Genomic DNA, 12,006 nt, shown 5'->3' on the forward strand with positions numbered 1-12,006 from the left:
CTTTGACGTACCACTGAATAGACGAACTTCTTCAAATCTCAGCATATTGGTAAAAATTATGAACCTGGATTCCCAACCTAAACTGAAGACACCATGAGCTCAACAGTTAGATAAAAACACCACCATTTCATAAGTTTGTTTAGTCAGAAGAACGAAGAAAAAAAGGGCAACACATGAAAATATCAAGATCCACCAATCTGATGATATTACAAAGATAAACAACCAGGAAAGCAAATGTCCAAAGACCCCCTTCCCCTGTCCCCCTCCCCCCACACCCCACACCCCACCTAAAAAAAATAAATAATAATCATCCACTGTTAGCATGCATCTCACACATGACCAGGGATGCAAAGTCTAGAGGCATTATGGAACAAGAGAAGTTGGGTTTTGTTGATGAGTGGATGGTTGATGCTTGTTCTTGAGGTAGCATTAAACTGTAGCTGCTGCACCACAAAGTTTGCTTCCTACCCTACCTTACTAAATCAACAGAGAAGCAAGATGAGACTGCACTGATGGAGAAGTTTAATCAACATGATATTACTACTCTCAACTCAATATACAGCACGACACTCATTCTCGTTTTATATGTACAGCTAATTACCCTTGATATAATAGTAACATTTCAAACATGTCACCAGTACACAGACCAACCTCCAACTTCAGTAAATGGCCCAACTATATGCATTGAGGCTGTTGGATCACAGATCCAATCCTTCAACTCTACCAAGGGCCAGTCTGTGTCCTTCTCAAGCATTGCCTCTTGGGTATTCTTTGCTGATTCATCATCTCCAAAACCTGTGGGAGGCAAAGAAACTAGATCAGGAACAAAAAAACAGCCACTTGCTTCCCTTAACATACAAATTTGAAGCACAAATTATAATTCATCCTCAATTAACTAGTGGTAGAAGGTTACAGGGATAATAGTAGTCCACCAACAAAAAGCCAAATAGGATTGTTACACAGATATACAGGTGTGAGATCCAGGCATCCAGCACTGTACTTGTCCCATCATTCAACAATGCCTCAGTTAAACTTAATTCTATTCAATGACTTCAACCATCTGACCTATTTCATTCTTAGAGGGTCAAGAAAACACAAAAACTATCCAGACAAGTTCACCAACTGCAGTTTTAAGATCATCAATCAATCTAGCATTAGATGGACCACGTTCGCTACCGTTTCATCTAAAAATCTTGGGAGTGTAAAATGTATACATCAACACTCCCCGCATGTGCAAGCCAAGATCCCATGGTCCTTGCATATGGAGCTCACGTGGCATTTCCTTCGTGGACACCGAGGGGAAATAAATGTTTGGAAAACTCTTCTGATGCACTTCCCATGAGTCAAACACTAGACCTCCTTGCTTTGATAACATGTTTGCTACCATTTAACCTAAAAGTTCGAACTGATAGAGAAGGGCAGCGTAAATGCATACATCAACAGACCACATGAGAATGGACCCCAAACCTCTACATCAGCTACATCGGCACTTGAGTTTGTTACCTCACTTGGTCTTTCACTGAAGGTAGAGATTGTTCAAAAACTGATCAATATATACAACATAAGTAGCCATTTCATTACACAAGACATTGTCAGGAAAGTCAACTAAGAAGATTTTTTTTGACGACCATATTGACGAACTTGAAGAAATTAGTTTGTCAAAGCTTAAAGAGTGAAGATTGAAGTTTGTGATACTGATGAGCTGAAGTGGATGATGTCTTCATCCAAAATATCATACCACTCCTGTAATGGCGTAGGGATTCTCAATTTCCCAGAGTAAAGCATTAGAAGAATAACCCCCAAATGTGCATCATGGCCTGTGCTAGCAGGAAACGCTGGTCTTTGCATAACCATTTAAGGAATTAATGATGGTTGAGTTCTCTCATCTGCACCAGCCAATGGAACATAAAGAGGCAACTCAAACTAACCTTAACACAGCAACCTGGGTTCAACCACATGAACCTTGTCCTGTCAATTCAGTTATAAAGGACCATAGCTTCTGTTTAACAGTTTTTCTTACCACTTCAACCCAAGTGTTTTTTTAGATGGTACACTATAGAAAGAGATTTTTTCTTTTTTTTTTTGGGGGGCGGGGTGGGGGGTTGGGGGGGGTGTGGGGGGTTTGGAGGTAACAGCCAGGAGAGTTGAACTCAAGACCTCTGGCTGAGTGTGGGCCTACCACACCACAACCTCACCAACTGTGCTAGGCAGTTGTTAACCCAAGTGTTTTTTGGCCTTCCCTTGTTGTTTGAACACCTACAAATGGAACCACATCATTCTTCATGCATTCATCATTAGTTGCATATGGCCAGATCATCTCAATTGACTTTTAACCTCATCACTAATTGGTGCTACTTTCAGCTCCCATTAAAGACTTCTTGATGATTTTATCCATCCATGTTTCACTCCTCCATCTTAACAACCTTGTCTCAGCTGCACTCATTTGTTTTATATTTTGTTTCTTTATTTTCTTCCATTCAGCACCATAAAATCATAAGAAATATACACTCTACATTCCTAACCATTCGGATTGAAGCAGAGAAACAGAAAATTTCTAGATCAGCTTTATCAAGCAATGATAAGATGAATAGCTTTGGTCAATCAGATGAAATCTTCATAGGTGATTGGGTATCACCATTAAGTATCGGAACAAATCAAACAAGTAAATCATATTTTATCAGCAGAAGCACATTCAATCACTAGAAAATAGGAATTCTCAAGTCAGAGGGCGAAGATGAAGCATGCAACAATGTTGGGACCCGCCATTTGTTGGACCTTATTAAGAGATATCTAAGATGCAAAAGATTGCCATAGAATGATCCAATCAATCTGCTTGGATTGATTTAACGGCAAGACCTAATATAATCAGATTTATAGCAGGGTCTGGAATTGCTTTTCTATGGAGGTTCTCTCCTGAACGGCTTGCTTCCTATACTACAATGTTGTGACAACGTCTTCTAGAAACATGTGCAAATTCAACCAGATTCTGACTGAACTTTGGAAGATGTAAAATTGTTTGACTCGGTTTCCCAAATGACAAATTGAAGGCAACAGCCCATGCTGTCTCATGAAGGTTTAGCTGGATATTTAAACACAAGGTATGAAAACTTGGGAGGTGCCCAGCACAATAGCCAACTAACAATAGCCATGTGACAGCCGCCTCGCCGACGCCCTCCGAAAGGTCATCGCCCCCCTTCATGGCTGTCACCTTTGCCAGGTCAGATTCACTCTTGTCCGCGGCCCTCCGCAAGGCCCCCCCCCCGGCGTCGTGCCTGCTTTTTATGCCGGAATCCCAATTCACGTCTTGACGGCTGGAAGAAGCTGTGATGAGACCCGTTGGTAGGGTTTGGTAGAACCTTACCTCCATTTTTCCTAGAATGCCCCTCCTCCTTTGGGCTTCTGGGTTCATGTTCTGCCCATGTAGGCTTTTGAATTGTAAGTGGTTGGGCTTTAGGCTCTTTTTTTGGGCCTTGTGGGCCTTGTGTAGTTTTAGACATGTCATTTGTGACATTCCTACCACTCCTCAAGCCCACTTAGCCTTAGTTGCTGTCCTTTGGACTTTGGTCTCCCTTTTGGGCTTGTAATCTCCCTTTTGGGATACATTTTCTTTTAATGCATTTACTAATTCACCCAAAAAAACAATAGCCATGTGCCACCTTTCTTGGCACCCAAGTTCAGTGCACAGGTAAGGCCCTACTCTCCCTTTCGAACTATAATATTTAAAGCCAAACAGAGTTCACCATGCAGCAAAACAATGATACAAAAAATGGATAAGAAGTCAAGAAATGATCAAAATGGTTCAACAGCTGAAAATAGAGAGAGAATAGTCTAAATTTCCAATACAAGGTAGGCTGTAGTTGTACACCCTATGGTTGAGTTGAAACACCAAATTCGACACATCGGGAAGCAGGCTATCATCCAATAGTTCATATTGGTCACACCATGATGCAGTCCCAACCCCCTTTGCAAGTTGAGAGATGGACCAGCCAATCAACAAGGCAAAGCCCACAGCCCACTAAGCAGCCCATTAGCTTGGCATGGCCACATCAGCAGTGAAACCGAGCCTAGCTTCCCTTCCATGCTTGAAGGTTGATTCACCTTCCTTTATACCAGTGTGAACACAACCAACCATTAGATCTAGCTAGTCGCTTTCCTATTTTCGAGGAAACTACCAATGTGAACACAACCAGTCCCCGGGAGATCTTACTAGCACTTTCCTATTTTTGAAGAAGCATCTTGATTTGGAAACAAATTCCAAGCAATAGCAAATTTGAAGAGTTAGCCAATCAGAGGAGATCCTCAATCCTATTTTTAGGCATGACAATATTTCCACACTTTATCATTGGATGGTTATCAATATGGGAGGAATGTTCAACGTGATCTCTCCCTTTCTTTATTCCCCTTCCTATATTTTAGGAAATTGTTGATTTGAAGCAAATCCTTTATTTTAGGAAAGTTGTTGACTTGATATGGAGCACCATACAAGGAGTTGCCACATGGCAACAAATCTTTGGACATGCCTCACGGTTTTGGGAGGAGGAGCAAGCCGGCTTTAGGACAGACTACTTATCCACTTCACCTCCTTCCCTATTTTATTGGCTTGGTTTTTTTGGAATGTTTGGAATGTCTTTAAACCAAGGTTATTAAGGCAGTGAGGCAACTGAGGTGTTTAAGGGTCTTTCAGAGCGCTTTGGCGATAGGGCGGGCATAAAGCGTCGCCTTATTGAATAAAGCATTCTAGTGTTTTATTTTCTATATAACCATTTTATTTGGCTCAAATGACATATTAAATACTACTCATATGCGAAATAAAGATTAAAGGTTCATACATCATACCAATGCAAGATATTTATAAGAAAACAAATAAACAAAGTGAATAAACTATGTTCATCTTGATCAATCATTATCATAGCATATAATATAGATATATAATTACTCAATCAATATTGATAACTAGAACATCAAACCAGATTACCAGAACCAAGGAGCTGCATATTCATCCAAAAATAAATAAATTTTGAGAGTTGTAGGTTGCAGCTCTAAAAAAAAAAGAGAGATGCAGAATAAGCCATAATACTATATCTAGTAGTACCATCTCACAAAGAATAAATCAGAAAGCTACCAGACACAAAAAGCAATGCTTATTAATCAAAAGCATAATACCCAGGCTACAATACACAATCAATATTGATAACCAGCAGCCAAGAACATCAAAGCAAAACCAAGGAGTTGCATATTCATAAGAAAATAAAATAAAATAAAATAAAATAAAATAAAAGAGGAAAAAGAAAAAAGATCTGCAGGTTCCAGTGAAGAAGTGAAGAAGAAGAAGGGAGACTGGGAAAGGAAAAGAAGGCACGAATAAACGCTGAAAAAAAAAACGAAAAGAAAGAAGAAGGTAGAACCACAGAAGGGAGAGGAAAAGAAAAAAAATCTCTCATACTGCAGTGCCACACTTCTATCTGCAATAAGAAAAGAAAAATAAAAAAAAAAAAAAATGGAAATAGAAGAGATTAAGAGAAAGAGGAAGAAAATACTGCAGGAAGAAACCATAGAATGAAGAAGAATAAAGAAGATGAATAAAAAATTAATAAATGCATCAAACGCTCCCACCTTGGTCTGAGGAATGTTTGCCGGAGGAGTCTCACCACCGCTGGTGGAGTTACATCGCCGCTGGAGCAAGATCCGAAGGGGGGAGGAGGAAGGACTGCGTCAGCCCCAAAACCCTTGCCCAATTTCTCAGTTACTAACGTAATGCGATTTGTGTGTGTTTTTTTTTTTATTGAGGTTTTCTATTTAAATACCCTTGATCCCATGCTTCTCATGTGTAAACTTCCCCATATACTTGCCAATCGACAAAATCTATATGGAATTAGTGGTAAAATAATTATAAAAAAAGTAAATAAAAAATGGGCATAAGGCAACCGCCTTGCCCAAAAAGCATCATAATGCACCTAAGGTGTCGCCTTATGCGCCTTAATAGTTAAAGCAACCGCCTTACATGCAGCCAATAAGGGAATGAACTGAATTGAGTTTCAACCGTTAAGTTGTTTATCAGAATCTTGAAGTGTTATACCCTTGTAACATGGAAAGTTATATTGCATCCTTGAAGAGTTGCAATCTTCCCGTGTCCTTGAAAAGTCATGATAAAACCCTTGAAATCATTGAGAGTTTCACTACAGTCTAAAAGAACTGTCGCTTTCTCTTTGCATTTTTCTCTCTCTTGTGTTTGTGTTGTTTGGTTGCACGCCTAAAAGAGTGTGCCTTGGCTCTCCTGATCCGTAGCTTCCAACAAGGCTGCATCGCACCATCCCTTTATGTGGCCAAAAACCAAGTCCTCGTTGTGTTAAGTATAAGCACAAAGGCTTTTGCGCTACACTTTTTTGCCTTAAAAGGTTTCCATGGTAAAATTATATAAAACCAAAATAAGGTTGAAACAAAGACCATAATATGGTTACTTTGCCAGAGTGGAGAAAAAGATATAATTCTTCCATCTTTCAGTCTCACTTCAATCAATGATTATATATGTTTCATTATTCAGAATGTAGTGTTACATATAAATTTGTTTCGCACATACAATATAATGTCACATAAAAGCAAATGATGCACAAGCTGTAGAAAAGAATGGCTATGCCATTTTTGCGGGCTTCCCCCAAAGGAAAATTTTGATAGATCAGCAGAATTTGTTAAAAGGAAAATTACACAAATGATAATGGACACAGATCCTATGTTAAGGATAAAAATCCCAGCTTGATTCATTAGGCATTCTTTAACATATTAATTAGTCAGTAGGGAACATATAATCATTGAGCACATGACAGATTATAAATCCATTCAACCACAGAGAGTTGAGAAATAATAAATGTACCAACCATTCATGATATTCATATTTACCCATATTAGAAAAGATCCAGAAAGCTGCACATGACAAACTGATGATAAAGATGTAACCACATAAAAAAGTATGACTTGATATGAGACTCAGAAAATTCTTAACATGAAGATGTATCTCGGAAAAGAGTTTATATAAAGAGGTTCTTACGTAGGTTAAGAAGTTAGGAATCCAGAATTGAAAATGACATTAGCATTTGATAAACTCAGCACATAGCCATAGGAATTTTCAAATTCCATCTTAAACAAGGTTAACAGAGCAGTACTGCAGTAAGCTCACTGGTCTTTTACTTGCATGATGGAACTAAGGTATCCAATTAATAAATATATATAACTTCACATTAATAAATTCACAGAGAGAAACAAAATATACTGAAATTGCTAATAAAAAAATCTTCACACAGCAACTCTAGGAAACAAAACACTGGCCTTTTTTTGCTTTAACTACTAAACCATGTCAACTAGATTTGGAAATTGAAAAAGATTGTTATTGAAGCAGCAGACAGAATTCTGCCAATAAGAAAGACCAGCAGGAAAAAAGTTTCTAATAAGTCATTCATTTATCAGCTATGATATATTAGCTTTAGAAATATTAACGATTCATGTTATTTGATGTAAATAGCATGAGAAGGATATATACCTGGTTTTTCTGCATTTCCAAGATTTCTGCCTGCAGCCACAAAATTATGGTAAATGAGGATTTGCCCCAATCATTTTATCCAGCTAACGGTTTACAATGTCAAGAATTAAAATGTATCAAATAAATGAACCTGTTTTTCCCGCAATTTTTGGTTCTCCTCCTTAAGTTTTGCAACTTCTGCTTCCAGTTCCATGGTATAAGCCTGGCAGAAACCAAAAGTTAAACAAATATTCCACAATCAGGTCTGACATATTACACCCAACATGAGAGAATTTTTTTCCAATCTATAGGTCCATTTGGCTATATAACAGCACCAGCTTCATCATACTCACTTATATCACATGCATGCACCAGAACATTAAACTAGATCTATTATAAGGACTTCATGGTTAAGATTTCTTGTGTCTTCCATTTCTTGTCCTGTCACAACCATTCACCACTATCACGCTACCAATTTTGAAAAGATGCATTGAGGTGTTGCATGATTATCATATCATAATTTAAATTTTATAACTGTCAGAATTTTCAGAAAGCAACTTTACACTAGAATACCTTAGTTATTAATCTTCCATTCTCCTGTTCTAAGAGAGCAACCCAATGCAAGAGGCTCCCGCAACTGCAGGGTCTGGGAGGGGCAAATGTACACGCAGCCTTATCCCCTACCTCGTAGGAGAGGCTTTTTCCAAGTTTCGAACCTGTGACCAACATGTTGCCGTGGTGCAACTTAATCGTTGCACCGCAGGCTCACCCACTATAACTTAAAGAGGAAAAAAAAGGTATGAAGCAGTGACAGAAATACAAGGCTCCTCCACTAAAAGGAGAAGTCTGCCTAAACTACAACTGAATTGGATACAACAATCACTGCTTCTTGAATTCTCCATAGCGTCCATACTCTTCTAAAGTTCAGCTTAGAAGGGTAATGAACTTACATGCTATCTTCATGCTCTACCACAATTTTCATGCCTCTAGTTGCACAGAGACACAAACTCAACTTTAGTTGTCAAGGGTTTGAGCAGTGGCATCAGAAGAAGTTAAATTGCCACAAACGGAACCCAAACAACATTGAAACAAATACTTACATTGAGAAGGAGAAGTCATATCCAATATATGGCATAGATACACTGTTTGGATTCCCCGCAGTTGCGTTCCACATAGCCTAGGATAGTGTGGCCGTGACATTAATAATACTTTCTAGACAGTAAGATAACCTAATTGGAGATCCCCCTAAAAAACCCTCCCAAAAGAAGACTTTTCACCAGCTTATAATAGTTTTCATTTCTAAAAAAGCTTAAGGGCCCGTTTGATAACGTTTCAAGAAACGCGTTTCTACTGTTTTTGTGTCCAGAAACGGAAAAAAGGGAACAAAAAGCATTTGATAAAACTGTTTCGTTTCACTTGTTTTCAGAAATAGAAATTGAAATTTCTACCTATTTATGGTTCAAGAAACGACTCAGGCCGTTTCTGAAAACGAATCGTGGCCATTCTTTCGCTGGTTACTATCAACTTCCAGAAACATGACTTATCAAACACTTTCAATTCCGTTTATGTTTCCAGAAATAGAAATTTATGTTTCTGCCGTATCTTGAAACAGAAATGGCAGAAACGTTATCAAACGGACCCTAAATGTCCAACTGACTATTTTCAATAGAAATTCACCTGTTTACGAGCCCGTGATCTTGCAGCTGACTCTCTGTTCTTAATCATCCTCCTCTGCCTCCGCTCGACCACCTTCTCCACAGCCCCACCACATTTCCTCCCCCTAAGACCTCCATTGAACGAATAAGGCGTTGGAGACAAGGAAGAAGTATCCCCATTACTCCTAGAAAGCCCGTCCGTAGACATTTGATTTGTGGGAGATCCAGATGTAGCTGCAACAGCCCCAGCTCCTAATCCAACCACGCCCATCCCACCATCCGGAACAAAACCATGGCTCACAACCGAGTCCATGATTCCTACAACTCCACCCCTCACTCCAGGGCTACCCAGCTGCGTGCTGTTTGCTAAATGTAGTGGGGGAACGTAAGCCACGGTAGCTTGCGCTTGCTTGGGGAAGAGTTGCTGTTGTTGTTTCTGCTGCTGCAGCTGCTGCTGTTGTTGTTGTTGTTGTTGTTGTTGTTGTTGTTGTTGTTGTTGCTGCTGCCGCTGTGTTTGTGGTTGTGGTGATTGATGCGGCAGCTGCAGAGAGGATCTGATCCCATTTGTGTTGATAGCTAGGTTTGGAGATTGATTCTGTAACAGGTTGTTACTCTCAATAGCACGATTAGCGACAGCTCCGCCGGTCCGATTCGGCTGTGAAAATCCGAGAGCAAGACCAGTATTGTCATTAGAACCGGAGAATTCGCCACCAAATCCATTGTCATTCGGTCTTCCTACAGTCTGGGCATCTTCTCTCACAACCCCTGCTCTCACCAAGAACTCCTCCAGAGTCATCTCCCTTAAAGTCTGCTGCCTCTGCGGCAAATTCAATCCCCCAGTACCGTTCCCGTCCTTGCCACCGTTACTATCCTTAGACAAGTCTCTCCAAACTTCATCAACGGTCTTCTGACTGAGTGTCCGAGGTAGAGTTAGAGAACCCTGCCTCTGCAGATTCCCTCCAGGGAACCCACCGTCAGCAGCAGCACCACCAAAGGAAGCAGACATGGCTTGAGTCTCTTCAGCAGTCCAGATATTCTTGAGGAATTCATCCATATTCATCGAGCCAAAATCCTTCCCAAGGCCACCCATGCTGTTCTGAAACTCATCGAAGGTCAACGAATAGACCGAAGATTGTCGTGTCAGCGGAAAATTTCCCGGTAGCCTTCCCGCACCACCACTTCCTTCCAGTAGCTGTCCATCACTAATGTTCTTGAAGTCCAAATGAGATCCCATTCTCAGTTAGATTCAACTCTTCAGTGCAATCAAGCTAACCAAGCTCATATAACCATCAAATTGAGCCGGATCAAAGTGGGAAGAACTCTCTCGTTTTCTTCGTCTTCAAATCCAAAATTCACCTAACCACGAAGACTCAGAACTGAATCAAAAAATGAAACCCTAACCACACAAATTTCTACTTTCCAGTTTCCACCACTGAATCCATCAATTGCTGCAAACAAACATAATAATAATAATAATAATAATAATAATAATAATAATAATAATAATCCTACTCTAAACGAAGAAACTTTGCAGATAAAATAAATCAAATGCAATATAAGAAGATTAAAATAGATAAATAATTACAACCTGTAGAACAAAAATTAAAGAAAAATTAAATTTTTTTTTTTTATTTTCTAGCGGAAGAAAATGAAAAAAAAAAAAAAAAAAAAGGACGGATCAACTTGAACAGACATAGAGAGAAGAATAGAGAGAGAAAGAGGGTCGGGTTTTCTCTACCTGTTTATTCGGTTATTTTTTCTTCTTATTTCTCCTCCTTTTCTTTTGCTGCTGCGACTGCGTGAGGGGTTTTTTGCTGCTTCCCTCCTTCGGGGGTGTGCGGAAAATATGCCAAGTGTCCAGACTTTGGTCTCCACGGGTCGGTATTTAAGAAAGGCTGGTACTGTTTAAGGGATTAAACTATTCCAAAATAATATCAAGCTACGCAACCACCAAGTTGTCGCAACGTGGACAAATCTCAATAAGGGATACGGAGAGAGACCTTTAATGTGACTTTCAACCAATCATTTTTCTATACATGGAGCCATCACAGCCCTCCACGTTCTCTTTCCGACAACCTGTTAAATGGTGATCTCTTATTTTTTTTTTTAATATTTTTTGATGCTCTTGTCATTTGGAGAGGTACTCATGTACGCACGGGGTACTATACGCACTCATTCTTGCCCGGGCCAAACCGGCTATCGGAAACCGGCTATCGGGAAAGTTTCCTTCACCAACGTTTACTTTTGCAAGATGGAGTAGTGATCCGGTTGTCCAGATCGTTGGATTTCTCATTTTTTCAATGGTTTAAGTTGCACTATTGTATGATGTTAATTCTAACATGTTGATCCAAAGTTTAAAACTTCAAAACATCCTCTCCTTCAAAACAGGAGGAAGCCTTGCCTCTCCTAGACTACATACAATAGTAGGAGTCTTGAACATTGGATTGCACGTTTTTACATTATTATGTATTTTTAGGATATCAATGGATGACAAAATTGGGGCTTAAGCATGTTGCCCATTCTTGATAAATTAGTAAGTGAGACAAGAGAGAGGGGGGGTGTAACCATGGGTAAGGAGGCTTTTCACTAGGAGGGAGGGAGAAGGAGATGCATCATTGGGCAGGTCGGGGATGTGCTTGGCTAGGGGTGTCAATCCCAAGCTTGCACAGTTAGATTGACTAGGTCCGACCATTTAAAAACCGACCTGGCCTACACCGATTATTAAATGTGTTGGGCTCAAGCCCGACCCGTTTATAAACAAGTAGTACATGGTGCAAAGAGTAAGGCCGAAGGGCGGTCGACCTACCTAGCTTGTTTATAAGCTTGACTCGGCTCCACACA

The 12,006-nt window shown here is 39.8% G+C and overlaps 1 protein-coding gene across 3 annotated transcripts; it reads right to left on the minus strand.

The window, feature by feature from the left end:
• Positions 1-510: 510 nt before the first annotated feature.
• Positions 511-11,033, minus strand: LOC122065795 (bZIP transcription factor TRAB1-like). Of its 3 annotated transcripts, none has more exons than XM_042629647.1 (6): positions 10,904-11,033; positions 9,188-10,613; positions 8,611-8,687; positions 7,662-7,733; positions 7,532-7,561; positions 511-795 (listed from the first exon to the last, which is right to left on the minus strand). In XM_042629647.1, exons 2-6 carry the CDS (start codon positions 10,397-10,399, stop codon positions 783-785), a joined length of 1,404 nt encoding a protein of 467 aa, XP_042485581.1. In that variant the 5' UTR covers positions 10,400-10,613; positions 10,904-11,033; the 3' UTR covers positions 511-782. The 3 variants fall into 3 exon arrangements, with proteins under 3 accessions (XP_042485581.1, XP_042485580.1, XP_042485583.1); XM_042629646.1 differs by having other exon boundaries at positions 9,188-10,521; positions 10,904-11,026; XM_042629649.1 differs by lacking the exons at positions 8,611-8,687; positions 10,904-11,033 and having other exon boundaries at positions 9,188-10,720.
• Positions 11,034-12,006: the final 973 nt, after the last annotated feature.

This window comes from Macadamia integrifolia, unplaced genomic scaffold (assembly GCF_013358625.1).
Source record: "Macadamia integrifolia cultivar HAES 741 unplaced genomic scaffold, SCU_Mint_v3 scaffold212, whole genome shotgun sequence".
Taxonomy (NCBI): Eukaryota; Viridiplantae; Streptophyta; class Magnoliopsida; order Proteales; family Proteaceae; genus Macadamia; species Macadamia integrifolia.